This window comes from Nycticebus coucang, chromosome 7 (genome assembly GCF_027406575.1).
Source record: "Nycticebus coucang isolate mNycCou1 chromosome 7, mNycCou1.pri, whole genome shotgun sequence".
Lineage (NCBI taxonomy): Eukaryota > Metazoa > Chordata > Mammalia > Primates > Lorisidae > Nycticebus > Nycticebus coucang.
The window spans coordinates 17,859,653-17,886,712 of NC_069786.1; the positions used below are offsets into that span (position 1 = coordinate 17,859,653).

Genomic DNA, 27,060 nt, shown 5'->3' on the forward strand with positions numbered 1-27,060 from the left:
CCCATATACCTAGGGTGGTGGGTTCAAACCCGGCCCCAGCCAAACTGCAACAACAAAAAAAATAGCTGGGTGTTGTGGCAGGCGCCTGTAGTCCCAGCTACTTGGGAGGCTGAGGCAAGAGAATTGCCTAAGCCCAGGAGTTGGAGATTGCTGTGAGCAGTGTGACGCCACGGCACTCTACTGAGGATGATAAAGTGAGACTCTGTCTCTTACAACAACAACAACAACAAAGAATATTATTTTAATGAGCTGAACATGGTGGCTCATGCCTGTAATCCTAGCACTCTGGGAGGCCCAGGTGGGTGGATTGCCTGAGCTCACAAGTTCGAGACCAGCCTGAGCCAGAGCCAGACCCCTGTCTCCAAAAATAGCCGGGCATTGTAGCAGTCTCAGCAGTCTCAGCTACTTGGGAGGCTGAGGCAGGAGGATATCTTGAGCCCAGGAGTAGAGGTTGCTATGAGCTAAGCTGAAGCTATGGCATTCTAGCTTGGGCAACAGAGTGAGACTCCATCTTAAAATACATATATATATATTATAATTTTAAAATATGGAGGTAAAAATAAAGAACTAGAAAGAGTTGAAAACGATTGCCTCTGGAGAACAAGTAGAAGTTAGGAAAGCAGCTCGGCGCCCATAGCACAGTGGTTACAGCGCCAGCCACATGCACCGAGGCTGGCAGGTTCAAACCCGGCCCAGGTCAGCTAAACAACAATGAAACTGCAACAACAACAAAAAAATAGCCGTGTATTGTGGTGGGCGCCTGTGGTCCCAGCTACTCGGGAGGCTGAGACGAGAAAATCTAAGGAGGTTGCTGTGAGCTGTGACGCCACAACACTCTACCGAGGATGACATAGTGAAACTCTGTCTCAAAATAAAATAAAATAAAATAAAATAAATGTTAGGAAAGGGAACTCCTTCCTGTTTGTCATTATAAACACTTTGGTACTAGTACAAGCAAAGGAAACCTATGTACTTACACAAGCAAAGCAAACCTATGTACTTACATAAGCCTGATTTTTTTGTTTTAACTGTTTAGCTTTAAAGGGATCTTTTCTTTTTTTCTTTTTGTGACAGTGTCTCATTCTGTTGCCAAGGCTAGAGTGCCCTGGCATCAGCCTAGCTCACAGAGCAACCTCAAACTTCTGGGTTCAAACAATCCTCCTGCCTCAGCCTCCTGAGTAGCTGGGACTACAGGTGCTAGCCACAACAGCTAATTTTTCTATTTTTAATAGAGATGGGTTCTTACTTTTGCTCAGGCTGGTCTTTAAATCCTGAGCTCAAGTGATCCACCCACCTCGACCTCCCAGAGTGCTAGGATTATAGGCCTGAGCCACCTTGCCTGGCCTAAAGATTCTTTTAAAAAAACTATAGCTAAGGCATGATGGCTCATGCCTGTAATCCTGTCATTCTGGGAGGCTGAGGTGGGATTGCCTCAGCTTACAAGTTCGAGACCAGCCTGAGCAAGAGCCGGGCCCCCATCCCTAAAAATAGCTGGTCTGAGGGCGACAAAGTGAGATTCTGTCTTAAGAAAAAAACCAAAAACATTTGGCTTGGTGCCTGTAGCACAGTGGTTACAGCGCCAGCCACATATATCAGGGCTGGCAGGTTTGAAACCAGCCTGGGCCAGCTAAACAACAATGACAACTGCAACAAAAAAATAGCTGGGTGTTGTGGAGGGCTCCTGTAGTCCCCGCTACTTGGGAGGCTGAGGTAAGAGAATTGCTTCTTAAGAGTTTGAGTTTGCTGTGAGCTGTGATGGCACAGCACTCTACCATGGGTGACATAGTGAGACTCTGTCTCAAAAAAAAAAACAACCCACAACACTATAGCTCTTGTTTTGAGGAAAATTTTATATAAAATTCAGCAATTCTTTCATTTTCATTTTTTTTCCTGTGAATTTCAAATAAAATTATATTTAATACTTTTTTTTTTTTGTGGTTTTTGGCCGGGGCTGGGCTTGAACCCGCCACCTCTGGCACATGGGACCAGCGCCCCACTCCTTGAGCCACAGGTGCTGCCCTATATATTTAATACTTTTAAATTCAATAAATAAAGGGTGTCCCAAAAGTTGCCCTTAAAGTCACCATACATATGGAAAATGGGAAATTGTGGCTAAATGTACCTTTATTTACAAAATAGTCATTAAAAATTTTTTTTTTTTTTTTTGGCCGGGGCTAGGTTTGAACCCACCACCTCCGGCATATGGGACCGGCGCCCTACTCCTTGAGCCACAGGCGCCTCCCAATTCATTAAAAATTTTACCAAAAAAATGTACAAAATATTCTTTACATGTTGGCTACCTCTTTGTAAAATTTCGTAATGAATATTTTGTAAGCAAAGGTACATTTGGAACTGGAATTTAACTACAATTCCAGTTTCCCTATGTGTGGCAACTTTAGGGGCAATTTTGGGGGCACCTTGTATATAAAAACACATGTGTAAATATACATGCATGTAACTACTAAACATCAGCTTTTTCTCACCCTCTTGCTATAGGTTAATTTTGATAAGAAGGGGGCTCGTTTCGCATTCTCCCATCCAGGCATTTGCCAGGTGCTTGCTCCATTGAGGAACCTGCTTTTCCCAGCCACCCCCATCAGTCCTGTGGATTCTGCTCTTTCCCTGCTGGAAGCCACCTGGAAGCCATGGACTCAGTCCTTTTGGCAGAATACTGTTCCTGTCACAAAGACACTGGTGGACACCACACATTTCTTTAGTTGGCATATGGCCACCACACAAAATTACCTTCATTTATTACATTTTAATGGAAAGGTCAGGGGCAAAAGAAATGTGGGATGATAAAATCATGCCCATTGGGATGGCCATTATACAACAACATTAACAAGAAGAAAATAACAATTTTGTATGAGGTGTTGGTGAGGATGCAGCGAAATTGGAACTCTTGTGCGTGGCCAGTGAGAATATAAAATGGTGTAGCCACTGTAGAAAAATACTTTGGCGGCTTCTAAAAATAATTAAATGTCATATTAGTATACAATCCAGCATTTCAACTTCTGAGTGTATGGGTGCATGTGCACACAAGAATTGAAAGCAGAGACTCAAATAGATATTTTTCTAGCACCCTTGTGCTATTAGCGGCATTATTCACAATAGCCAGAAGGTGGACAAAAACCAAATGTCCATTGATAAGCAAAATGTAGTATATCGTACAATGGGAAATACAATCAGTGTTAAAGAGAAGAAAATTCTGATACACGCCATAACACAGATGAACTTTGAAAACTGTTAAGCAAAAGGACGCAATATTGTATGATTTCACTAATATGAGATACCTAGCATAGGAGAATTCATAGAATCACGAAGTAAACTAGAGGTTACCAAGACTGGGGGACAGGCGGAATGTGGAGTTATTGCTAAAAGAGAGCACAGTTTATGTTGGGAGGATGAAAAATTCTGGAAATGGATATTGGTGATGGTTACGCAACAATGTGAATGTACTTAATGCCCTTGAATTATACTTTGAATGGCTAAAATAGTAAATTTTGTATGATGTGTATTTTACTATTACTTATAAAAGAAATGTTGGGCTCAGCGCCTGTAGTACAGTGGTTAAGGCGTTGACCCCATGCACCGAGGCTGATGGGTTCAAACCCAGCCAGGGCCAGCTAAACAATGACAACTGCAACAAAAAAATAGCCAGGTGTAATGATGGGCGCCTGTAGTCCCAGCTACTTGGGAGGCTAAGGCAAGAGAATCACTTAAGTGCAAGAATTGGAGATTGTTGTGAGCTGTGATGGCACAGCACTCTACCGAGGACGACACAGTGAGACTCTGTCTCAAAAAAAAAGAAAAGAAATGTTGGATGAAAATGGATGAGAAGAGACAGTTAAACTGTCTACACTTGTCTTATATTAAGTGGATTTTTTCATTCAAGCTCTTCTGCTTTCTCCATGGAAAGCCAGAGAGTGCCAGAGACTGCAGGTTTCAGGGAGGGCTGGGTGGGACCCCACAAAGAGGAGGACATGGGATGGCTGTGTGGGCTGAGTGCCAATACCAGCTCTCTTGACAATTGCTATATTCCTAGGGATAGTACTTGTTTCACTGTGAGAGTCTAAATGGCAAACAATGTCAGACATTTGCTGAATTATGTCAGGATGAAAATAGAAATTTAGGGCTGAGGGGTGGGGCAGGAATGAGCATTTTGTAATCTAGAGCTGGGTGGGCCCAGGTGATTCTGCAGCAATGTGCTGGGTCTGATCACAGGCTCTGGGCCAGGGAAGGTGATGTGTGTGTTTTGTGAGGACCAGCTGCTTGTTGGAGGTGGAGGGAGAGGAATTGTTTCTGACAGCTGGTAAATCATTTCTGACTGCAGTAATGACGGGTGGTAAGTTATGGAAGCTCCAAAATTGGAGATGTTTAGAAGATAGTCACGTTTGCCTTTGGAGTCATTTGGGACAGGCATCCTCCCTTAGCTATCCTTCATTGGCCCAGAGCTTTTGTTTATTTGTACCATTTTGGAGAGTGCCTTTGTCCCCAGGGAGTTCTTCCTCTGCTACATTATGTTGAAATTTCCATCCACGAAGCACTAGTGGGCAATTGAAAAGAGGGTATGAAACCTGGTCCTGGACATCATGGGAGCCCTGGGTGTATGACCTTGGTCATAGCCGCTAACCACCATGGGCCACAGATTCCTTTTCTGTTTCTTTCTCAGGTTATTGTGAGAACGTATTAAGTTAGTGTATGTAAAAGGACTCCGTAATATTAAAATTCCATATCCATACTTTGTAAGGAAAGTAAGGGTCCTATTCATTACTCTGTTCAGTTGTTCAATCATCCATTCATCATATTTATCAAGTCTCTGGCACCCGTGAAATAATGGAGTCACATGATAGAGTCTACTCTGGAAAGAGCTAGGAAACCAGGACTGTGTGCTGGCCCCTCCTCCACCCCACCCCAGTTGCTGTTCTTTTGGAACTGGGAGATGGTTAGGAGCGGATTTTAAAGAACTTGTATCACCTGGACATGATGGCACACGCCAGTAATCTTAGCATTTTGAAGGCTGAGGTGGGAGGATTGCTGAGGCCAGGAGTTCAAAACCAGCCTGAACAAGAATAAAACCTCTTCTTTACAAAAAAAAAAAATTAGAAAAATTAGCCAGGTGTGGTGGCTTGCACCTGTAGTCCCAGCTACTTGGGAGACTGAGGCAAGAGGATTGCTTGACCCTGGGAATTTGAGGTTGCCATGAGCTGTGGTGATACCACTGCACTGTAATTCAGGTGACAGTGCAAGACCCTGTCTCAGAAAAAACAAAACAAAACAAACTTGTATGAATCAAAAGTAAGCTTTTAAAAACAGAGACATCCATACAGACGGAGTGGAATAAGGTAAGTTCCACAGACTAACAGTAAGGTCTTCAGAGAGCAAACAGCTTGTTGAATTCAGGAGCCTTGATAAACTTAAGAGTGAGATTTGTAGTGGACAAGTTATGGATGATTTGAGTGTTGCAGCTGTGTTCTGAATTCTTTCCCAAGAGCGGCTGTGTCCATCTTTCTGGGGAGCTCTTTGCAGAAAGGGGCTTTGCCTTGCTGATCAGATCTCTGCTGTCTAGCCCCAGTCCTGCCCACAGAAAGCCGGTGTGGTAGGATGGAGTTAGTGGCAATGATGAGCAGCCTTGGTTTTGGGCCTGTAGGTTGAAGCTGAGCCCCCACTGTGTGATGTGCTGCGAGTTCTGCAGGAGGAGCAAGACCAGTGTCTGCAGGAACTCTCCAGAGAGCGTGCGGGAGCCCTGGGCGCCGAGCAGCCAGTGCCAGGTACGAGGCCCTCCTAACTGCCGGGTCCTTTCTCAGATGTGGAGTGTGTCCAGTCCCACTGGGCACAGGGGGCAGCTGGTCCTCTGAGCCAATGCGATGTAGGGTTGGTACCGCTTTATCCACTCAGACAACCAGCTGGGGGGTTGGAGTAATTCTGGTGAGCAGTCTACATGGACCGACAGGCCAGCTTCTCCCCACACTTCCCTTCTCTGGGCGTGAATATAGCCAGTGTTTTCTCACCATCAGCTACTGCATGGCTTCATCAAGGTAAGAGTTTTGTGGGAATTACTTTGCAAGATCTTTTTCTCTCTCTCCTCTATTATTTGACTTCACTGCCAGCTCCATGAATGAGGTGGTGGAAAAGATAGTGTGGGGTCAGAAAAACTTGGGGCTCCAAAGACGGCTGACACTCCTTTTCTGTGTGACCATGGGCACATGATTGAATCCTCTGAGCCTATTTCCTGATTGGTAGAATGGAGGTGATAATGTCTACTTCAGGATGCTATTAATAAATGAGATGAAGTGTGTTAAATACAGACTCTTTGTAAAAAATTAAATATTTATTGTTATTATTAATCAATACTTTAAATATTAATTTTATTTCTATTTCCTTCTCTTCTTTGTTCTTTATCATTTAAGAGTGAGGAGGAGTATGGCCTTAAGAACCTATCGCAGGTACTCAGACAAACCTCTGTACATAGTTCATAACAGTTCTATTTATAATCACCAAGAAGGGAAAATACCCCAAGTGCCCTTCAACTGATGAGTGGATAAACAATTCATAGCCATACAATGAAATAACATTCAGCCTTAAACAGGGAATAAGTCTGATACAACATGGACAGACCTGGAAAACGTGGCACCCAGTGAAGGGTCACACATCATATTATTCTATTCACATAAAATGTCCTGATTAGGCAAATCCATGGAAATAAATTAGATAAGTGGTTGTCAGGGGATAAGAGGAGGGACAGTGGGAAGTGATTGCCTGATGGGTACAGGGTTCTTTGGAGGGTGTGTGTGTGAAAATTTCTTAGAACTAGGTAGAGGTTGTACCATATTATGCTGTGAATGCCACTGAATTGTACATGTTAACTGTTAATTTCATGTTACAAGATTTTGTTTTTTGTTTTCTTGCATTTTTTTTGCCTGGCTCAAACCCACCACCTCCAGTATATGGGGCCAGCGCCCTACTCCTTGAGCCACAGGCGCTGCCCCAAGATTTTGTGTCAATTTAAAAAGTGAGAAAGTGGCTCAGTGAGTAGGGTGCTGGCCACTCACTGGCGGGGTCAAGCCCAGCCTGGGCCTGCTAAACAGCAGTGACAGTGCAACCAAAAAATAGCCGGGTGTTGTGGTGGGTGCCTGTGGTCCCACCTACTTGGGAGAATGAGGCAAGAGAATCCCTTAAACCCAAGAGTTGGAGGTTGCTGTGAGCTGTGACGCCATGGCACTCTACCAAGTGAGACTCTGTCCCCACTAAAAGTAAGAAAGACAAAAAAAAAAAAAAAAAAGAACAAAAAGAAAAGGAATCCAGCCTTTTACATTAGACTGTGATCTTGAACAAGTTACTTAATATCTCTGGGCCTCAGTTTCTACATCTATTTCATGGGATTGGAGTGAAATTAAAAGCATTCTTCCAAAAAATACTGATTAGCACTTAATGGTATCAAATGGAAATAGTGAGAACAAAGGATACCAAGGTGGGAAAGAAGGAACAGGGACCCCTCTCTTATCACCTGGGAATGTGTTTTGCAAGTAGGGCTTCCCTGAGAGGAATTTGTTGGGTAAAATTACAAAAAGCCCAGAGCTGGTGCAAAGTTTCAAGATGTCATCATATTCCAGATTCCTTCTGTCTTCCAGCTGAATGTGTGGCTGCTGTCCTCATGGTCAGGCAATGGCCGTTGAACCTCCAGGGAGGAGAGGACATACCTGTGTTTCTGGCAGGAAGAAGAAAGTCCCAAGACGGGAGGGTGAGACACACTGAGAAACCAACTTCCCTAAAACTTTCCAAGTGACTTCTACTTCTCCTTCATTGGCCAGACTGGACTGCACGGCCACTCATGGCTGCAACAGATGCTGGACATTGAGTTTTTAAGCTGTGCATGTGACCACCTTCAACACAACCAGGTTTTGCGAGAGAGAAATGAGAGAATAGTGGACATGGGCAGCCCTTCTGTAGTCTCAACTCTGCCTACCGAGGGAGACGTGAATCAAACTGTCACAAAGTCATGTAAAATGATGACAAAATAACAATAGCATGTGGCTCTGGCTGAGCATATGACCAGGGGTCTGGACCCGGGCTGGGACTCCATGAGGGCTTTGCTGAGAAGGTGCCATTAGCACCAAGGCCTGAGCATGCCTAACAGCTCCCGGGCACACAGATGCGAGGGGACCTGACATAGATGGGCACACACGAGCTCCATGGCCCTGTGCAGGGGTTTCATCCCGATCCTACGAGCCACAGAAAGCCCTGGGGAGTCATAGAGGCGAGTGGATTTATGAAGGTATCACCCTTGCTGCACCGTGGGAGGTGGGTTGGAAAAATGAATAGTTCAGAGAGACCCACTGGGCAAGAGATGACAATCCTTGGGAGGGGACCAGGTGGCTTTTGGGTTCCTCAGAAGCAGGTGATTCCAGGCAGGAGTAATAGGGCTGTGGAAACTGAGACGGGGAAGGAAGAGAAGGTGATAAATGTCACTTTATCACTCCATGGGCTCACCTAAGGAGCTGGCATGGAGCACACAGCTCAGAGTGGCAAAGGAGTTGGAATGCATAGCAGCCAGTTCCCCGTCAGCCGGAGGTGGGGGCTGCTTCTGGGCAAGCCGTGTGTTGTTTTTTTTTTCTTTTTTGAGATAGAGCCTTAAGCTGTTGCCCTCAGTAGAGTGCTGTGGCATCACAGCTCACAGCAACTTCCAACTCCTGGGCTCAAGTGATTCTCCTGCCTCCCAAGTAGCTGGGACTACAGGCACCCACCACAACGCCCGGCTATTTTTGGTTGCAGCCGTCATTGTTGTTTGGCAGGTCCAGGCTGGATTCGAACCCACCAGCTCAGGTGTATGTGGCTGGCGCCTTAGCCGTGTTCTTTACTTTGCTTATTTGGTGCCTGGGGGTGAAGTGGTTTTCAATGGTTGGAGAGGCCTCCAGACAAAGGGAAGCAGGGCTGGTGGCGGAAAAAAGAGGTTGGTGAGCACAGGAGCCAGGCAGGGTCTGCTCAAAGGGGTGGAGGGGAAGAGAGGCACGGAAGAGCTGTTCTGGGGAGAACGTAGACCAGACCCAGTGAGGAATAGGATCAGGAATGAGGTGGGCAAGGGAGAATCCAGGATGACCCCTCGCTGCTGGACTTGAGCAACTGGAGGAAAAGGTGAAGGAAGACCAGGAGCTTTGGGGGAGAGGAGATGAAGATCACGAAAGCAGTTTCAGGTGTGTGGAGCTGAGGCTTCAGGGAGGGGTCAGGGCCAGGGGGAAACTTCATAGGTGGCGAGCAGCGAGGCTGCCGTGGCAAGGGCGAGTGTGTGGGTGGAAAGACGGGGGAACCCTGGATCCTGGAAAACTGCAGCCCGCATCCCTCGGGAGCAGCTGGAGGCAGAGGAACATGAGGGAATGGTGGCAGAGGCCAAGCCGTGTGGACACTACTGGTTTTGTGCTCTACCTTACTCAGCCACCACTGGAAGGATAGGAACCTACCAGGCAACTCTCCCATAGTTTGAGCCTTTTCCTGCCTGTACTGGCTCGATATCTGTGCACGGGGAACCAGACTATGGTCTGCTGGCACTCAGGGGGCCACCCCCAGAAACTGGAACAGCAAGAATCCAGGCTCCGACAAGGCCAGCCTATGGTACAGCTGCCTTCAGCGTATGTGGCCCCAAGGAGAATGCCTAAAATCCTGGTGACCGGATGCCCTGAGAAATGAAGCCTAGAATTCTGAGCCTCTGGGAGAGAAGACTGTGAACTCCAGCTCAGAGTTCACACCTAGAAGTAAAGGACGGTTATTCTTTTTTTTTTGTAGAGACAGAGTCTCACTTTATGGCCCTCGGTAGAGTGCCATGGCCTCACACAGCTCACAGCAACCTCCAACTCCTGGGCTTAACGATTCTCTTGCCTCAGCCTCCCAAGTAGCTGGGACGGTTATTCTTTTTTATATATATATATATATATTTTTTTTTGTTGTTGTTGTTGTTGTTGTTGTTTTTTGGCCAGGGCTGGGTTTGAACCCACCACCTCCGGCATATGGGACCGGCGCCCTACTCCTTGAGCTACAGGCGCCGCCCTGGGACGGTTATTCTAACATCTGACTGTTTCAACTGTCCCTGCTGTCTGAAAGGAAAAAAGAAAAATGTCCCTGCTCCCCAGAGATTCCAGCTGACTCAGTCCCTGACTAGTGTCCCCCTTGGCTGGTGCCTCCTGCTCGCCTCTGGGTGCCCTGGCATTCCTGTTGGGCTGTCACCATGCGAGGAAGTAGATTGACTCCTGCGACGGCGCGAGAAGGTCTGCTGTGAGGCTGCTTGCTGGGCTTCAGGCTGGGAGCAGCTGGAGTCAGCCAGAGTCAGAATTGGCACTGCTGCTTCCTTTCTGGGGATCTTTGGCTAGAGGTTCTCCTTCTCTGCTCATTTTAAAATGAGGTTATTAACTGTTATCAACTTCATGATGCTGTTGTGGGAAATAAGTGAATTACTATCTGAAGAAAGCAGGATGTCTCATTATAGCGGGAGACTCCTCATGGCCTCTCCGCCCCGGCCCCTTGGTGCAGCCAGGCTGACCTCTGCCATGGGTGGCTGGGGTCCACTTAGGCCCTCTGCTTGCCTGCACTCTCACCCCTGCCAGCAGGTGGCGCCTCTTCCATGAACCACTTGCCTAGTCGCCCTCTCACTGCTGACTGTGCATTTATAGTAAACATGCCCATGCCCTATTCTGGGTTGACCTGAGCAGGACTGGTCGTCTTTCTTTCCCAAGGCTCCCCATGTGGTCCCACGTCCTTATTGTGCATCCACGGCTGAGAAAGCTTGTTGGGCCCTCCTCCCTGACTTCTGCCTCCCTGAGGAGACCTGGCCAGGCCTTGACTGTACGACTCTTTTCTGGACCTCACTTTCCTTGTGAGAAGAGGGTAGCACTGGCTTTGCAATAGCTGAGACTATTTGGCAAGGCCCTGGCAGCAGGATCAAGGAGGGCCATCGTGCAGGTGGGTGAAAGGACTAAGAGGTTGACCCCACGCTGTCCGTTTTTCTTTCTTTTTTTTTTTTTTTTTGGCCAGGACTGGGTTTGAACCTGCCACCTCTGGCATATGGGACCGGTGCCTTACTCCTTCGTGCCACAGGCGCCGCCCACGCTGTCCGTTTTGATGTTGGCCTCTACAGTTTTCATGTAGGGAAATATCTGCCTATTGCTTTGAAAACACAGTTTTAAAGCCTTTAAGGCAGAGGATGCCCAAGGGCCCAGCTGCTTGAGAAGACATCTGCCTGCTCCGCTGAGTGGGTGAGAGAAAGCCAGGCCCAGGGACCCGCTGTGGAGTGAAGGACAGAGAATGACTAAGGGAGATATTCCCTGAAAGGCTGACAGGCAAGGAGCTTGTGCCCAGTTGCCCCCACCCCCGCCAAGGCCTCGTCCTGGTTCCAGATGGGGGTAAGAGGCTGCCAGACTCTCCACTGGGGGTACAGGGTTAATGGTTAAGCTGTTGGGTCCTCCCTGGGGTGGAGGTTAATGTTTGATCGCCAGACAAGTCACAGGAAACGCCACTCACAGAGCTGTCACCGAGGCTGGCACACTTATAACAAATAAAAAATTAACTCTTCAGCTATTCCGGGTTAGGCAGCCAAGGTTTTCCCAGGATTTTGTGGGAATGTTTCAGGGTCACCCTAATATCTTGTATGGCTTGGTCCACCGGACTATTTATTACTTTCTTTACAGAAGCCAATACCCCCTCAGAGCTGGCTGGTAGAAGGCTCTCCCAGAAGAATGTTCCAGAAGGGCAGTGGGGTGGTACCCCATGAGAGGTGTGGCCTCGGCCGTCACACAAACTGGGGCATCTCACCTGCTCTGTCACATGGGTGCTGTGACCTTGAGCAGGACACTGGTCCTCTCTGGTGTCCTCACTGTCAGGTGTGGACATGCCATCCCTTTCTACTTTCTGTCCTGCTGGGTGCCCAATCCCCAGAGCACCAGCAGGGGGGAACAGGCTTTTTATTCTGTGCCTCTTTTAGTGAGGTGAAATTCATGTAATATTAAATATTTTAAAGTGAAAAATTCGATGGCATTTAGTGCATTCACAATGATTTATGCAACCCTGAACTCTAGCTAGTTCCAAAACATTTTCATCACCCCGAAGTAAAACCCTGCACCCACTAAGTAATCACACCCCACCCCACTGTCTCCCCAGCTGCTGCCAATTACTAATCTGCCTTCTGTCTATAGATTTGCCAATTCTGGACATTACATATAAATGGAATCATACAATATGGGACCTTTTCTGTCTTCTTTCAGGGAGCATGTTTTCAAGGTCATCCACAATGTAGCATGAATCAGTACCTCATATCTTCTGCCTTTTAATGTGCTTTTCTGTGACAAATGTTCCTTCCTGTGGCCTCTCCTGAGTTGCTGATGCCCTTTGGCAGCCAATCCCTCCTTCCCCTGCCCTGGATCACCCCCCTATGGCTGCCCACAGCTCACCTCTGCCCATCCTTTCCTTAACACAACTGATGTCGGCTCATTCTTCTGAAATAAGTACCTTACGTTTGCATAACATCATAGACAATTTTAAATTTTAGTCCTTAAAACAACTATGTGATACTATTGTTATCCCCATTTCACAGATGAGGAAACTGAGCCTCTAAGGGGCCTAGGATCACACAGTTCTGAAACAGGATTCTCAACCCAAATCCTTTGACTCTAAATCCTGAGCATTTTCTAGTTTGCAAAACACTCTGATTAAACTCAGCACAGAAAAGCTGTGGATTTCCAATTACCTTACCCTCCCAAGGGCTGGGCTGGGCTTGGTGGTTCACACCTGTAATCCTAGCACTCTGTGAGACTGAGGCGGGTGGACTGCTTGAGCTCAGGAGTTTGAGACCAGCCTGAGCAACAGAAACCCTGTCTCTTAATAGCCCGGCATTGTGGTGGGCACCTATTTAATCCCAGCTACTTGGGAGGCTGAGGCAAGAGGATTGCTTGAACCCAATAGTTTGAGGTTGCTATAAGCTAAAATGCCACAGCATTTAACCCCAGAGCAACTGGGGGGTTAAATAAATATAAAAAAAAAAATAAAGTTTACCTTCCCAAACAAGGGTTTCTCATTAGGGAAAAAAACAGAGATTGCTGCCACCAATTAATCCTTAATTTGTGTGACAGGCGGCATAAAACGAAGAGGTTTAAGTAAGGTGAGGAAGAGTTCCTGGGATGGATGAGGGGGGCCCATGGGGGCAGCAGTTGGCACTGGGAGGGAAGGAGTGAGCTCCCAGGGCTCAGAAGCTTGCCTTGCTGGCCTGGAGAGAGGTGTGCCAACCTGCTCCAGCAAAGCGGCTCTTTGGCCTCAGGGTTGAAAGCGCCCTTCATCTCATCTAGTGCTGCCTCCACACAGTGTTTGATGCTCTTCCCAGTCCCCTAATTCTGTGACCCTCTCTTCTTGAACATTTTCAGTGATGGGGAACTCAGTACTCGTAAGACGTTCATCCCGTGAAACAGCTTATGCTTCTTGATTTCAAGATAAACATCCAGAGTCTAGCTGTCCCTCCTGCAAGGGGATTTTAGAGCCTTTTCTGCCCTGAGGTTTTAGTCTCTCTAACCTAGTGATTTTTGGCTGCTATGTGATCTTAGATGTGCCACGAAAAACATTTCTTTTTTTTTTTGAGACGGCGTCTCACTCTGTGACCAGGGTAGAGTACCATGGTGTCATAGCTCATAGCAACCTCAAACTCTTGGGCTTAAGCGATTCTCTTGCCTCAGCCTCCCAAGTAGCTGGGACTACAGGTGCCCACCCCAATGCCTGGTTATTTTTGTTGTTGTTGTTGTAGTTGTCATTGCTGTTTAGCAGGCCCTGGCCAGGCTCAAACCCACCGGCCCCCGTGTATGTGGCCGGCGCCCTAACCACTAAACTATATGCGCCAGGCTTAGTTTTTCTATTTTTTTAAAAAATAATTTAATTAATGGTCTTCGAACATTTTCACGAGACTGCTAAGATCCTCTCACGGGTGTCCGCGGCATACTGGTTGAAAATCACTGCCCTGAGAAAAGGCAGTAACTCCTCGGTGACTGAGTGAAACTGGCTCCATGAACAAATTTCAAGGACTCGTGTGTGTGTGTGTGTGTGTGTTTTATTTATTTATTTATTTTTTTTTTTTAGAGACAGAGTCTTAACTTTGTCGCCCTTGGTAGAGTGCTGTGGCATCCCAGCTCACAGCAACCTCCAGCTCTTGGGCTTAGGCAATTCTCTTGCCTCAGCTTCCTGAGTAACTGGGACTACAGGCGCCCGCCCTAACGTCCGGCTACTTTTTTGTTGCAGTTTGGCCTGGGCCGAACCTGCCACCCTTGGTATATGGGGCCGCCGCCCTACTCACTGAGCCACAGGCACTGCCCTAGTTTTTCTATTTTTTATTTTTTATTGTTGGGGATTCATTGAGGGTACAATAAGCCAGGTTACACTGATTGCAATGTTAGGTAAAGTCCCTCTTGCAATCATGTTAATTTTTCTATTTTTAATAGACACTGGGGTCTTGCTCTTGTTCAGGCTGGTCTCGAACTCGTGAGCTCAGGCAATCCACCCTCCTCAGCCTTTCAGAGTGCTAGGATTATAGTCATGAGCCGTCATGCTTGGCCTCATGAAAAATTTTAAAGATCATTAATAAAATTATTTTTGAAATTTTATTTTTACTCTTTTTTTTTTTTTTTTTTTGAGACAGAGCCACAAGCTGTCACCCTGGGTAGAGTTCTGTTGCATCACAGCTCACAGCAACCTCCTGGGCTCAAGTGATTCTCCTACCTCCTCCTCCCAGGTAGCTGGGATTACAGGCACTTGCCACAATGCCTGGGTATTTTTTGGTTGCAGCCATCATTGTTGTTTGGCAGGCCTGGGCTGGATTTGAACCCGCCAGCTCAGGTGTATGCGGCCTTAGCCGCTTGAGTCACAGGCGCCGAGCCTACTCTTTTTTTTTTTTTTTTTTTATCAATACAATTTAAGTGTGCTGCGGAAATTTTAACTGTAAGTTCATGTGTGTTGTGAGATTTTTTCTCTAATCCCATCCTGACCACAGCTTTTGTGTTAGTCCAAAGGAGAGCAACACCTGCTCACCTTAAAGACTGTAGGTCAGGCCACTGGCAAAGCAGGCTGCCCCTTGGATGGACTAGGGATGAGACCAGACTGAGCAGAGAAGGGCGAAGGGAGACAGCATGATGCTGGGAAACAAGTGACCGTGCAGAGGCTTTTCCTGACCCATGATGGGGCCTGGGGGAGGAGAAAGGGGTGAATGGAGGTGAGCAGGTGGCAGAGGCACCTGAGAGATGGGCGTGGCAGTCCCAGGCAGAGGAAAGAGCTACCAGTGGAAGAGAGGCCAGAGAGGGCACAAGGAAGCGAGGCGAGGATGAGCTGGGGTTCCCTGGAGATCCCATTAGCGGATGAGTGAGCTTTGTGGGTATGGAGGGAGTATGGGGCCAGAGCAGCCCCCCACATCCTGGTGGCCCTTCCAGGAAGGCCCTGCAAGGGGTCTGGCTAGCTCCTGGCCAAGCACCATTGTAGCCTAATGTGTTGCTCCAGAAATAGTTCCCCCCCCCAAAAAAAAAACAGAAATAGCCCCAGGTTATCATCAGGCCATCTGAGCTTGTTTATAAATAAATCCAGGACTGAAGCATGGATGCTCCACTTGGGGTGAATGCAGGGCAAACTCCAAATTAGTAGAGGGCTCTGCACCAGGCACCAGGCTGGGTGGGATCCCCAAAGCACCATTCTGCCCTCCGCCCCAGTGGCCCTTCTCTCCTCCCTGCTCCTGCCAACCCCAGGCCTGCCCCGGGTCCCTGTCTACCCCCAGGGGCAGGACAGACAGCTAGCTGTTGCTGAGTGTCTGCATTGGGGCTGGCCCAGAGCCAGGGTCTTCACAAATAGAAAGGATTCTAATCTGTACCTATAAACTCCATTGGATGAAAATACTTTCTCTATTTTCTGTGACTTTAATTCTGATTCCATTCTCCTGGGATGGCAGAAATTTCTGAATCTTCCCTACAGCTTTCCCAGAGTGCCAGAGATTCACATAGCACCATGGTGCTTGGGGGAAGCCCATCTTGTCTCACATGATGAGTGGGTCAGTCACAGATGGTGCCTGACAGACCCCTGTCCCAGGCCATGTGGCCCCTCTGTGCTTTCCTGGGAGACAGGTCTGCAAGGCTGTCTGTGTTCTGCTGGTCTGGATGCCCCCACACCCATTTCTTCTCTGGACCGTCCTCCTACCCCGCCCCCCGCCCACCCACCCCCACTTCCCCCCCGGGGCTGGCTGGAGCAGCAGGTTACTTGAGCCTCTGGAAACTTACATGTCACTGCTCATCTTGTCCCCTCCATCTCTGCCCAGTTTGGGAAAAGTCTTGCTCCTTTTCTGTTTTCTCCCAAGCATTTTGATTACAACAGAAGGAATCCCCCAGGGGCCCTTGGAAACCCAAGTCAGGAAGTTTCCTTGCCCTCCTCTGAGACTTCAATCTGAGAAGAAAAAAGAATGGAGGTCAGTAGATCAGGAAATGTTCCACTGAAAAAACACAAATCATTTAATTTTCATACAATTCCTAAAGAATATTAGTATGCCCGTTTTATAGGTGGGGAAACTGAGGCTCACAGAGGTAAGTGGCATGTCCAAGGTAGCCTGGAGTCCAAAGCCCCTGTCTCCACCACACCACCTGCCTCAGCCCGGGCTGCTATGCCGTCCTTAGGGGCCGGACCCTTCCTCCCCAGACGCAATTTGTGGCCTGGTGGTGTTTTTCTGGTTCCCCCACATAAACCTCCTCAGCCTGCTGTCTCATCCCCTACAGCCAGGCAGTTGGTGGCCAGAGCTGGCCATCAGAGGCGGCAGTCGGGTGGGAGGCCTGCCCCTCACTCTGCTCTGGCACCTGCTGCCCATGCAAGTGACTTCTGTTCCTTTAAGCCCCTGTCCTCCTGAGGCAGAGATCCATCCCTCATGGCGGCCTGTTGACAAAGCTGCCCCATCCCTTATCTCATCGAATTCCCCTCACCCTGTGGATCTAACACTGCTGAGGATCCCACAGAAACCCCAGTCCTGGACTGTGCCCCTCCCTGCCAGAACCCCCAGGAAGGCTAGGGCCAGGCAGGATGTCTGCAGCTGGGCCTGGGGGAGGGTATGTCAGGAATAGGGTCTGAGACACTCTGATCACACCCTTAGAAGCAGCACAAGAGGGTCCCTGCAAGCAGCCAAGAGGCTACAGAGATCACTCAGCTCCCCTGGCCACATTCCCTCCAGCCCTCTACAGCCATGTGCCACTCTACTCTGATTTCCTTCATTTTTTTCCCTTTAAATCAATGGACTTAAAAAAATCATCCTAAACAATAGAAGCTATAAAATCACAGGTGTGATATGCTAGTTTTTTAATTTTTCTAACATCAAAATTTTTTAAAAAATATAATTATTAAAGTAACAAATGCTTAACCATATACCACACACAGAAGCAGAGAGCCACCTGTGTGTGACGTGCTCACCACACGCTGGGAAACCCGGGGTCCATTCTGTGCCCAGGCAGTGGGGCCAGGGCTGGGAGAGAATGACACTGTGTCACAGGTGCCCACAAATGAGGGATTCTGTTTGGGGTTAGCAGCCAGACTTGCTGCTATAGAAGGGCAGCCTGGTGAGTAGGTACCTGCCCCTGGGGTGCAGAGATGGGAAGGCTGGGTGGGGTCCCAGCCCCACTATTACCAGCTCTGTCACCCTGCACTTGTCACTTTGCCTCTTGGGTCCTCAGCTTCCTCATCACTACTTTGGGGCAGTGACCCTACCTGACCCTTAGGCTGCCATGAGCACAGGCCTGGCTTGGCTCATCCCTCAGTGTCCCTGGGGGCCCTGCCTGACATGAACCGGGTCAGGAAGCCTCTCAGACTTCCTGGCAACCCCTGTGTCTGTCTGGACAGCCAGGCATGTATCATCCAGCCTCATGGCCTGGAGCCAATGGCCGGTGCCCTGGCCAACCTGGCCAGCCCCAGCCGGCTCTGAGCCATTTTTCCCTGAGGAGGTAAGAGGCTCCTGACTTTTCCCATGGTCTGAAACTGCTTCCAGTGCAAGAGATACTGGCCTGAGCTGCAGTGAAGCTATATTTTGGAACGAGGCACCCTACTACCACACTGAGGTGGCTGCTTATGGAGCGAGGTCTCGGGGTCAGTGTTAGCCTCCTGTGACTCTAGATGCCAGAGTAGCTCAGAGTGGAGTGACACAGCAGGCCATCCAGAAAGGGCCTTCCCAGGTCCAAGTCACCATCCCACCAGCACCTGCGGAGGCCCACTGAGTGCTGGAAGATGTGGCTCAGTCCTGGCAAGCAGCACAGTGTCCACAGCTAGAACTGGGACAACCAGCCTCTGACAGCGACAGAAGCTGGTGTGGGGGAGTTCACAATAGAGAGGACCTTGAGCCCCTCCTCTGGCAGGGTTCACTGTGATGTTTGAGGTGAAGATTCAGGGATATCCAAGCAGTTTTTCATCTCTCATATTCCTCAAAGGACACAAAGCCCTGCTCCTTGGCCTTGTAGGTGCTTCCAAGGTCCCTATGGGAGGCCCATCCAAACCCTGCCTTCTGCCTTCTATGTCCTCCCTCCAATTCCACCTCGTCCCACACCCTTGCCCAGGGCCACAGCCTGCCATTGTCACTCCCAGGGCTGCCCGGTCTCCAAAGCCCGGACAGGCACCCTGATCTCGTGCCTGGGCTCCTCTCTGGACCCTCCCATGTCCCCGCTCCCTTTAGGGGCTGGTCCGACGTCCAGGGAGAGACAGGCCATGCCTGCCTCAGCCTCCCACCTCTCCAGTTGGCTCTCTCCCCTGAATCCCCCTTATCCAGTCCCTCCTGGCCCAGCCCACCCTCTACCTCCCTCACTCCCCTGCCTCTCCTGCCCCCAGCAAGGGGGGCACCAGGCAGGTGGCATCGGTGTTCCCTAAAGACAGATCTAATGGGTGGAGGGCTGGACACATTAACCCTCAGCCCCTCCATTTTCTGCCTGTGCAACCACTTGTTGCCCTGTCTGATTGCTGCCTATATGAAATGGGGTAGAACCTAATGCCTTAGACCACTACTGTGGGGTTAAGGGAGCTTATATATGGGGAGCGCAGGATTACCCCCCATCAGCACCAAATCAGAGCTGGCAGGCAGTGGGTGTCAAGGCAAAAGTTCATTTACAAGGGATACTTGATGGGAACTGGCATGAGAGCCAAGGGGATCCAGCATTTGTCCATTCATTTCATTTGTCCATTTGGTCATCTGGTCATTGGCCATGTGCACTGAGCGCCTGTGCTGAGCCGGCCTATTGCAGTGAGCAGTGCAGTCAGTGGGCAGTCAGATGGGTTCTGGCTCTCTTGGGCTCTCTGCCTGATGGTGGGGAGCCATCTGCACCAAGGCTCCAAAGTGAAGATACTGATCAGCCATGACCTCCTCTGGCCTCAGGAGGTTGGTCTGTGCCTACCTGTCTCACCATCTCAGAATTGGTCCTGGGAGCCAGGCTTAGATTGGAGCCTGGAAATAAGGGGCCCTCAGCTGTGGGGAGGAGGGAGATGCAGGGTGGAAATTCTCAAAGCGAAGTTTGTCAACCATACACAAGAGAATCTCTGGGGAGTTCTTAAAGTGCAGATTCCTGGATCTGCCTCAGGAGGACTGAATTAGAATCTCTTGGGGTGCAGCCCAGAGATGTGTAGCCTCGGACATGTTCTCAGCTGGTTCTGATGTGTGCTGGAGGGCCAAACTTCTGCAGTGGGTCAGGTCACCAGGGAGATGACACTGATGCTTTGAGCCTGGTGGGATTAGTGCCCGAAAACAAACTCTTGCTCCTTAAAAAAGCTGAGAATTTGCCGTCTGGGTACCCCAATTATCCCTGCAAGACTGTACCCATCTCCTGGTCCCCAGAGTAAAAAACTGCAGTTCAGCTTGGCACCTGTGGCTCAAGCAGCTAAAGTGCCAGCCACATACACCTGAGCTGGCAGGTTCGAATCCAGCCCGGGCCCACCAAACAACAATGATGGCTGCAACCAAAAAATAGCCGGGCGTTGTGGCAGGTGCCTGTAGTCCCAGCTACTTGGGAGGCTGAGGCAGGAGAATCTCTTAAGCCCAGGAGTTGGAGGTTGCTGTGAGCTGTGTGATGCCATGGCACTCTACCCAGGGTGACAGCTTGAGGCTCTGTCTCAAAAAACAAAACAAAACTGCAGTTCAGAGGACCCAGCCTGGCCACCCTCTAGATGCCAGGATGAAAAAGGAAGAGGCCTGGGGCAGACAGTGGGGAAGGGTCTCCATTCACCACCACCTACTGTGTACGGTCTTCTCAGGTGGGCTCTGCACTTTGAGCTCCTCCTCTGACAACCTCCAGAGGGAAGCATTTCTTACTCCAGAAGAAAAGAAATGAGGGAACGGGCTAGGCAGCTATCATGGTGGGGCAGGATTGGAACCCAGGTCTGCAGACCTGAGTTCTGGCTCTTGCAGAATGGGTTTGGGTGCTGTGCGCTGCACTACACTTCGTTTCCCAAGCTGGATGAAGGGTGACCTCCTGCTCACCTCACAAGTGTCCCTCAGCCCATTTCCAGCCCGCTCCAAACCTGCCCCAGTGGTGTCCTTTTGAGAGGGCGTGGGTCTCCAGAAGCCTGGTGTAGGAAGCAATTTCCCAGGTTGCTGCCCTCTGGGATCAACTTTGGGAAAATTGGTGGGTGTCATGTGAAATGATAATTCTTAAAAGACAAAATAATCCTAACTTGTGTGTATTCAAATATAAAATGAATACCTGCTAAACATTTTATTTTATACTCGGGAGGCTGAGGCAAGAGAATCGCTTAAGCCCAGGAGTTGGAGGTTGCTGTGAGCTGTGTGAGGCCACGGCATTCTACCGAGGGCCATAAATTGAGACTCTGTCTCTACAAAAAAAAAAAAAACAAAAAAAAAAACATTTTATTTTATTAGTGAAACAATCAGTAAGACATTATCACTGGCTCATAAAATTCAAAGTACCATACTTATAAGGCATAATGGTAAAATAAATTTACAAACATAAAAAACTGGCTAAATGCAGTGAGAGAATGAAATCAATCATATTCCAATGGGACAGGAATCATTTGCATTGCTACCAATTATCTACAGCTTGTGGAGCTGCAAATTAGCTCAAAACAATAAATGGCCCTGAGAGGCCACAGAATCAGACGGCTGTGCTTAAACCTAGTTGTGCATTGAAAACACTCCGTGATTTTTTGATTCATTTAGAAGTCTTTCAGTTCCCAGAAGTGGGCCACAAATCTGACCCTGAGCTTCCTAGCAGCCAAATCAAAGAGGAAACCAGCTTCAAATTCAGTATCTATAAGGACAGATGCCACGTATGAGCTAATTGTTCACAATAAGTTCAGCCTCTCACTGCACTGAAAGCAGGTTCTCCTGAGTCCTTGGGACCAGCAACCAAAGGTGTCTAATACATGAAGGAGGGACCTCATGCGCAGAAGATAGGGAGGTAGAAAGTAATATTCTCAACAATATTTGTGCCACACACACAGTGGTAACGGGTGGAACTGCTTCCATGGGCCAGCGCAGTTGTTCTTGAAGCATGGTCCTAGATCAGTAGCATTTGTAACACCTGGAGACTTAGAAACGCAGATTCTGAGGCCCCACCCCAGACCTACGGAGCAATCTGTGGTTTATAAGTCCCTCTGAGTGATGGGGATACAAACTGAAGTTTGAGAACTTTATGGAACATCACATTAGAATTACGGACAACATTTTCATAAGATATCATACTTGGGCCCTATCCAGACCAATTCAATCAGAATCCCTGAGTGCTGGACCTGGTTATATGTATTTTTAAAGATCCCATGCAGCAAATAGCCGGGCGTTGTGGCAGGTGCCTGTAGTCCCAGCTACTCGGGAGGCTGAGGCAAGAGAACTGCTTAAGCCCAGGAGTTGGAGGTTGCTGTGAGCTGTGTGAGGCCACGGCACTCTACCGAGGGCCATAAAGTGAGACCCTGTCTCTACAAAAAAAAAAAGATCCCATGCAGCCAGGAGGGAGGGCCACTGCAACTGAGATGTTTAATGCAAGCTGAAGCCAAGAGATAGGCCATCTCTGCTCCAAGGAAGTCCAGACCTTCGCTTGCAAGGCCTGTATGAGATGATCCGTGTGCCTGCCTTCTTTCCTTCCTTCCTCCCCTCCTTCCTTTCTTCTGTCGTGTCTTCAGCACTGAGTACTCACCCCATAAATGGCAGAGTCCAAGGCCCTGAAGATGAAAAGGGGCAGTAGACACCATTGGTTCCTGGTCCCAAAGTGTTGACACCTGATGGGAACTTGGGAGATGTTTACTGGGAATTCTGGGCAGGCAAGAGTGTCAGGGATGGGGACAGGGTGGTGGGGCAGCTCTTGGTCTATGTTCCATCCCAGTCTGATGCTGCTGCTCTTTTTGGCAGGCTGCATGGGGCTGTGGGACAACACGAGCTGCTGGCCCTCCTCTGCTCCAGGACAGACTGTGCAAGTGGAGTGCCCCAGATTCCTCCAGCTGTTCTCGAGCACAAACGGTAACTGCTCAGCCCGTGGGGCTTGGCTGGGAGGCTGAGGGGCGGCCACCTGCATGGGGCCTTAGGCTAGAGGCAGGAAGCCGAGGAACCTCCTCTGAGGACAAATAGTGGATGAAATGATTGGGTGATCGTTGTAGGAGATGGAAGTCTTGTTTGGGAATGTGGGGCAGGCTCAGTTCTCAGAGTCCTAACAAAAGGGGCAGGAGGTAATTCAGGGCAAAGTGAGAAAGGAGGTTGGGCTGGTTTATCTCTGTCCCATGTCCCATTTGGGGGCTCCCCTTCTTCCTTCCATATTTCATCCTCCTTAGGGGCCTTGTGCCAGCCTCTGTGTCTGGATCCCACCCTGGGCTTCCAGAACATTTCCTTCCTCTGTGCTCATCTGCCAGGCCCTGCTGATAAACTGTGGCCTCCCTGGGGAGCTCCTGGCCTCCTGGGGAATCTACTAACCCCCAGCTGTCTTAAGGATTTTCCTAATTGACTCACATTGGTTAAAGGTTGATCATATGCCAAGTATTTTTATAGACATGGGCTCATTTAGTCATCACAAACCCCTGCAAATCACATACCTTTTCTCTTGACCCACTAAATCACTCGATCCAGTAAAGAGTAATAATAACAGGAACAAGAGAGGCTTAGCAGTTTGCCTCAAAGTCCATAGCAACAGGTGGAGACGTTAAGACTCAAACCTGATTTCTCTGACTTCAAAACCAGTGCTCTGTCCTCGAGGTCACGGTCAAGGCAGATCTATGGTTGTATGGTCAGGGAAACTCTGGATTGAGGCAAGGTAGGTTCCTGGCCTTTGGCCCTGTCCTCAGTTTATTATCTAAGGGCTGCTCTGACCTAGCCTGCTGTCCTTCTTCCTTTGTCCATGCAAGACAGAAAAAGCTGCTCAATGAGGCCCTGAACAGGAACAAACTAAAGAGTGGGTGCTTTAACCCTAAAACCCATCAGCCTTCCAAAGCCAGGCAAAGCCAAGGTGACCACAGGTCAGAAACAGTGGGAGAGAAGCATAGATTCTTCTCCCCTGTAATTCTCCAGTGCACACACATACGCACACACATACGCGTGCCCATGCGTGCACACACAAACACAGATTTGGGAAACTTGTTGCTGGCACTTATTGGCCCTTGCAGCCACACTCAACACGCCATGCTGTGGGCATCAGGGGTGGAGGTAGACAGGTCAAATCCTACTTCACCACTTACTGGTTTGGTAACACTAGCTGCTCTAACAGAGAAATCTCCCAAATATCAAAGCTTTCATATGATGGCCATCCATGTAAAATCCCAGACAGGTGACCCCGATAAGCAGGGTTCTCTCCTCCACATGGTCACTCTGGTCCTGCACCTCACAGCTGTGGTTGCAACACACAGCTTCCAGGCTGATAGGGAGGGGAAAGGATCCAGAAGATCGCACAGGGGAAGTTTTGAAGGGTCAGACCTGAGAGGATGCCACTGTGGCTCTATTCCTTCGGCCAGAACTTAGTCATGTGACATGTAACTGCAAGAAATGTCATCTAGCTGAGTGCCAGTCAGCTGCAGGGCCTAAGATACTCATTATCTCTGAGGCTCAATTTTCTTGCCTGTAGAATGGAGAGAATAAATAATACTTGTCTTGTAAGGCTGTGCTTGGAAATAAATTTTAAATATCTTCCGTTGTCCCTTCTCCCCATCTTCCTTTTTTCTCCTCGTGTGCCCATCCTGCCCCATCCTGCCACACACACACCTGTGAAATTATCAACGGTCGTTATCTCTTGTCATGACCCCTCCATATCTTCCATTGGGTCTGGAAGCTCAGGACACAGACGTGGCTGACCTGGAACAACACGCTGATCTCCTGCAAGGCCAGGGCCAGAGTCTGGTTTCTGACTCCTGCCTGGGGCTCCTCTATGGCTGACTGGGTATCTCTCCTGCTGGAGAGAACTTGAAGCTCTCCTCTTTCCCAGCCCCACCTTGGCAGCTTTCCCAGAGCCATAGTGCCTCCACCGCACCGCAATTCCTCCTTCCCTTCTGCAGGGGGCAAGGCCGAGCTGCTGCTCACAGACACCCAGCAACCAGGTGCAGTCCTGTCACATCCCTCTCCAGTTGATTGCTTGAACCCTTGCCTGCCTCTTTAACTAGAAGCCCACTGCCTCCCTCTTGAGAATTTCCTACCCTCGAATTGCTCAGTGGGGAACCCCAGGGGGTCAGTTCCTGTCTGCACACTGTGAGGATGGAAGGTGGGGTCCCCTGCTGGCCTCTGTTGCAGTTTCTCCTCGGGCCACGTGGTGGCGATGTAGAACTGCAGGTCCACTCAGCCCGGCTTACCCGGCGCCGGGCGCCTGGCGCACCTCCTGAGTGGTGGGCGTGAGTGTCTCACCCCAGCGGGCCATGCTCCTCACACCTAATCTTGGGGTACTGACCGTCCAAAAGCATAGGTCAAGACCTGTCCGGTTTGATTCATCACCAAGAGCTCCTTCCTACCTAGCCCACCTTCCTGCCAGGACTTAGAGCCTGCCCTTCACCTCCTCTCGGGAAGAAAGCTCCCCTGGGTGGCGTCCTCCTCCCCAGGGCCATGCACACGGTGAGGACAGATGGCGCTCTGGACACTTACTTTTGAAAGGAGAAAAAGAACACTAAATTTTTTTCAGATCCGGCTGTGTGTGCCGGACGCTGCCCCGGGATGTTTCTGTGTTCCCTCTAGGATGCATTCCTTTGATTCTTAAACGGCCCCTGGAAGCAGGGCTCCTTATTCAAAAACACATCTTTGGGCAGGGTCAGGCGCTGGCCTCTTTCTCTTATGTCTTGATGGGGATCAGGATTTAAAGCAGTCGCGGTGGTTCCTAACCTGATTAGGGTCCCAGATTCTTTGGAAAATCAGATGAAAGCTGTGGACTGGCTCTTCCCCAAAACTGCACTTACGCATAAGCACAAACATACTGCGCTTTCAGGGGCCCCCTGAGGCATGTACTGGCTGCACCTGGTTACCGACCCCTTAACCTATTAGGAATTAAGCCTAGGGGAAGTGGGTGGGGCTTTGAAGGGCCCCCAGCCAGCGGGAGCCCAAGCAGTCTCCTCTGCCCAGTGCCCCAACAGCACGGGACATCGCCTCATTAGCAGTGCTAGGCACCTAGCCTGGGTCACATGCAGCATCTGTCTTGGGAACCCTGCTGGGTCAGGGGGCAGAGGGCCCCCAACAGGCAGGCCTGCTGTCCTGAGTGAGCATCCAGCCTAGGCTCCTCCTGTCTGATAATCTTCCCCTCTGGCCTCATAGGAGTTTGTAATAGCCTTTCCATCCAACCAGGCTAAATCTGACCATTCTTTAGAATCTGGCAACTAGTTCTGTAGATTTTATTATTATTATTATTATTATTTATTTTTATTTTTTTTAGAGACAGAGTCTCACTTTACCACCCTCGGTAGAGTGTTGTGGCGTCACAGCTCACAGCAACCTCCAACTCCTGGGCTCAAGCGATTCTCTTGCCTCAGCCTCCCGAGTAGCTGGGACCACAGGCACCAGCCACAATGCCCGGCTATTTGTTGTTGTTGTTGTTGCAGTTTGGCCTGGGCTGGGTTCGAACCTGCTACCCTCGGTAAATGGGGCCAGTGCCCTACTCACTGAGCCATAGGCGCCATAGATTTAATTCCAGAAACCTACTGCCCCTCCCCCAAATTCCAAGACTCCAAGCCTCACCTACTCTGGCCTGTTTTAGAAAGGCCAGAAAGTGATGCTATGGTAGCCCTCTCTGTGCCTGGCACCAGCCTGGGCATTTTGTGTGTGCTATTGTGTTTCCTACTCACTCTTTAAATAATCACAGGTTGATTATTTTCCTGTGACACAGAGTGTGATGCACCTAAGGTCACACACCTACCCAGAGGCAGGACTAGGTTTCAAACTCATAGCTGGCTACTTCTAAACTTATCATCCAGGCCTCCTGAGCCTTCATCATCTGGCATGCCCAGAGCCCCCAAACACCCTTGCTCTGCTAGAAGCTGCCCCTGAGGCTACAGGGAGAGGGCCAGGTGGGAGGGCAAGTCCGTTGATGGGAATACACCCTGGCTGGGCACCGTGGCCCCATTCTGGGCCTTGGTTTTCTGATCTGTTACAGGCAGAAGCATCTCCCTCAGTGGGGCACTGTGAGAATCTGTATGTAAAACATTTAGTGTAGTAGCTGATTCTAAAAATCTAGCCATATTTCTGTATCTCAATGGAACCTATTTGACCCTAAACCCTGTTAGCCAGTGCCTCAGCTCCTGGAGCCTGTGGGAGAGAAGCATGCCAGGCCCAGTTGAGGCTGTCAAGGTGCCTGGACAGGGCTTGTGCAAGAGCAAAAGGGCAGCAGGGCTCCTGCCCACAGGACCGAGGGGTCAGCACCCTGCACCTGGAGTGACAACACCAGACAGAGCCTGGGGCTAAATGTCAACCCTGCTTGGCAGCCCAGAGCACAGAATGAGGCTGGACCATTCAGTCCAAGGAGGGAAACTCATCCAGGCAGCCTTCCAAGACTTCCTTCTTGGCTGGGGGGCTCCCTCCCAGCTTGGGCTCCTGTTGCTATTCTCTGTTAGGAGGGCTCAGAGCAGGCTCTTCATCCCGGTACACTGGCCTTT

General features: G+C 49.4%; 1 protein-coding gene across 6 annotated transcripts in view; it reads left to right on the plus strand.

Moving 5' to 3' along the window:
• Positions 1–27,060, plus strand: part of SCTR (secretin receptor) — an 85,211-nt gene that overhangs the window by 19,459 nt on the left and 38,692 nt on the right. For 3 of the 6 annotated variants that reach the window (XM_053598055.1, XM_053598060.1, XM_053598057.1), the window contains exons 2-4: positions 5,651–5,771; positions 7,632–7,741; positions 22,367–22,474. In XM_053598055.1, the coding sequence (XP_053454030.1) occupies positions 5,651–5,771; positions 7,632–7,741; positions 22,367–22,474 (339 nt within the window). The other 3 variants (XM_053598056.1, XM_053598059.1, XM_053598058.1) reach the window with 2 other exon arrangements.